This window comes from Primulina eburnea, chromosome 16 (genome assembly GCF_022965805.1).
Source record: "Primulina eburnea isolate SZY01 chromosome 16, ASM2296580v1, whole genome shotgun sequence".
Taxonomy (NCBI): domain Eukaryota; kingdom Viridiplantae; phylum Streptophyta; class Magnoliopsida; order Lamiales; family Gesneriaceae; genus Primulina; species Primulina eburnea.
This window is the reverse complement of record NC_133116.1, coordinates 21666316-21669672: the sequence shown is the minus strand read 5'-3', so window position 1 is coordinate 21669672 and position 3357 is coordinate 21666316. Positions and strand designations below refer to the sequence as shown.

The window sequence follows — 3357 nt, the reverse complement described above, 5'->3', positions numbered from 1 at the left end:
TCTGCTTAAATAATAAAACTTTTCTAGCATCAAACCCATGCTGAAACTATTTCCTTCTCAATTACATTATAGTTGAGGCCTAAGACACTTAAACCTTCCTTATTGGAACGAATGTCACACTTTGACGTATCCTCAATACTTAATTCATTCTAACGAATAAAACTTAATAAGTTCCCCCTGTTAATGATGGACTAATTCTAATAAATCAACTTCACTTATAACCCATAGTTTAGATTTCTTACTTGATAAAAATCTTAATATTCGACCATTGTTAACCTATGTTGAATACAACTAATTCTCTTTTGTTTTTATTTCACCCAATAACCCCGTATGAACATCTATTTCATAAACTTGAAATTAAAACTGACACAACTCAGGTAGTCTTATATAACCTAATTCCGGTACTCATATCCACTTAATCCTAAGTTTCTTAATGACTTAAAATGATTCCTCAAGACAAGGTGCCTGATAGGGTCTCTTACCATGCCTATCGACCTCAATGTCCATCTGGTCTTTTCCTGCTGCCAAAGCTCTCGACACGGCAACTGTATAAGTTGTAGGACCAGCAACCATGACATCACTGCGCAAGATCGTACGCAACCCAACCATAAAATGTCTCAGATTCTCCCATGCATCATTTGCAATCAGGGGTACAAAGTGACACCCCCTCTCGAACTTCCTGACAAAGTCTGCCATGCTGTTGTCTCCCTGTCGCAGCGTCATGAACTCTCTAGTCAATTTGGAGCGTACTTCCTCAGTGAAGTACTTGGAGTAGAAGACTTCCTTGAATCCATCCCAAGAGAGGGTCTGCAAATTCACAGATACAGAAGCGCTCTCCCACCACAATCTAGCGTCTCCTGTCAGAAGAAAGATGGCGCATCTAACCCTGTCTGCATCCTGCAATTCCATGAAAGCAAAAATCATCTTGATGTACTTAATCCATCTTTCAACTATCATCGGGCCAGTAGTCCCCGAGAACTCCTTCGGATCCATCCTCCTAAACCTCTCGTAAACTGCCTCGGTCTGGGCCTCGCCCATGTATCCATTGCAGCCTGGTTCCCCGCAAACTACGTCATCCCTGCAAGCATCTGAGCCTGCATATCTGGGGGTGGATGAGGAGGAGTGACCCTCTCCCCATTCTAAGCTTCCCTATTCTCATCGCCCGCCTCATGCACAATCCTATGTCTGGAAGGCATATTGTCCCAGCATTTACCCAACACGTAAACCCAATATGCATGAACATACTATCAATAGCATAAGATACACATAATCTGAAATTAAAACATGGACATGTTGAAATCATGACTTAATGCTTAATACATAACATAATTCAAAACTTTAAAACTTACAGACTTGAGGTGTGGTTTCGTGAGCTTCTCGCAACTAGCAGTAGGCAAAACCCTTTACAAGAACACTGCTCTGATACCAACTGTTACGTACCGTATTTTGAAATACTTGAAATTTGCGGAAAAATAAAATTTTTCTTAAATACAAAATAAAATTTCAAATATGCATTTAAATAACTTTCCATCCAAAAATATGTGCAATAATAGAGATCACAAATATAGTTTGCTAAAGAAAAATACATGTTTAAACATCGTAAACCAAAACGTGAAATCAGAGTATTAAAATCGTCATGCATAAAATCTTAAAACATGGGCGGTCCTCGGGTTTAGCCTCCTGCGCAGTCCAAGCTAGCTCATTGGTGGATAAGTGCAATTTTTGCAATTAAATTATCCTCATAATTCATATAGATTGTTAATTTTTTTCGGTAGAATTATGCAGTATTGTTATTTTTGATGTACTTGTAGGAATATAGGGGAAACTACTACATGGGCGTAAAAAGGATAAAAAATGACGATTAGAAGAAATTGGTGAAAATGGCCCTCTATTGAAGGCAGCAAGACCCGCCCATATGCGCGAGTCAACGGCACGCATATGCGCAAAAGATACACCAAAGACACCAGCAAGACTCGCATATATGCGCCGGTCTAGGGCGCACATATGCGTGCAAGAAGAAATTCCAAGCGCAAAAGACAGAGAGTCTCACGCATATGCGCGGAACTTGGGCGCGCATATGCGCGAGAGAAGAAGCTCCATACAGAAAGAGGCGCGCATATGCGCCAGACTTGGTCGCGCATATGCGCGCGACATTATATTCAGAATTAAATAGGTTTCGTCGTGGGCATAAGAAGGGGTTCTGAAATTGGTGACAGGAAGCCAACATATCACTCGAAAAAAAAGAGAAAAGGTGAGAGCACGGAGCACGGGAGACACGCTTTCATCTCTCCTAAACACGTTCCTAATTCGGTTCTTTACTTTTACGTTCTTAATGATTACAAACAGGTTTTGTATTGATTTAAATTCGAGCATGAACTAAATTTTATTTTCTAGAGATTGACATAGTCGTGGTCGAACCTATGCTATAGACGGTTTGAATTTTCATTGTATTAATCCATCGTGTTTATTTGTGATTTCTTGTCTTTAATGCTTTTGAGTTACTGGCCATAATTCGATTGATCAAATAATTGAGATATAACACTCGAGAGAGGGGATTGAAATTAGGACAGGGGAAATCACATCGTCAGATGTTTATAACGTGTAAAAGACGTATAACTCTTGCGAATCCTTAAAAAAAACCTTGGTTGCATTTATTATGTGTTACATGATTTTGAACAGACATATTAAAATCGGTAATAAGTAATACAGTTCTATTTAACACTTGAAAAAGGGAATAGAAAAATTTCTAGTTCTCGGTTAATAAACATGATGTGATTTAATTAAATGTTAGTCAATTTTAATTTAGCATATGGGAGAGTCGATGAAATCATATATCTAGATTGCTTTACCCAATGAATCTCGACTGCGTGCATAAGATTTACATAATTTGTTATTTTGTCTCAATTGATTATAAACCATCTCATTGATTTTTCCAAATAAAGTTGAACTATGACAATTATGGTAATTAATATACAGTTTAAATAATTAGTTATCGTGGGATCGATATATGTACTTTAATCAGTACTAAAACTTGACACCATACACTTGCGTCAGTGAAAACACGCAACATTGGTCCCCATCCCTCGTCACCTCAAAGTCATCATCACCTGCATCGATCAAGTCTAGTGAGTCTAAAAACTCAACATGTATATATTGGGAGTAATGAGTAATATATAATAAAATCACATTCATCTTTAAAATAGAACGTACATACTGAAACTTGAACGCGTATATAAAAGCCTGAGCATACGTACATACATACTTAGACGTGCCATTAACATAAAACTTTTCGTAAACGTGCTTACTTCATACATACTTGAGCATACATAACATAATTTTGCGTAGAGACATGTTTCA

At 37.9% G+C, this 3357-nt stretch overlaps 1 protein-coding gene across 1 annotated transcript; it reads right to left on the bottom strand.

Moving 5' to 3' along the window:
- Positions 1-438: 438 nt before the first annotated feature.
- On the bottom strand, positions 439-1038 carry LOC140816116 (uncharacterized). The gene has a single exon (XM_073175183.1). The coding sequence runs from the start codon at positions 1036-1038 to the stop codon at positions 439-441; it is 600 nt and encodes a 199-aa protein (XP_073031284.1).
- Between the last annotated feature and the right edge of the window lie 2319 nt (positions 1039-3357).

Bases quoted from the DNA above. Each gene is read 5' to 3' on its own strand.
- LOC140816116 (XM_073175183.1), bottom strand. From the start codon at position 1,038: ATGGGCGAGGCCCAGACCGAGGCAGTTTACGAGAGGTTTAGGAGGATG.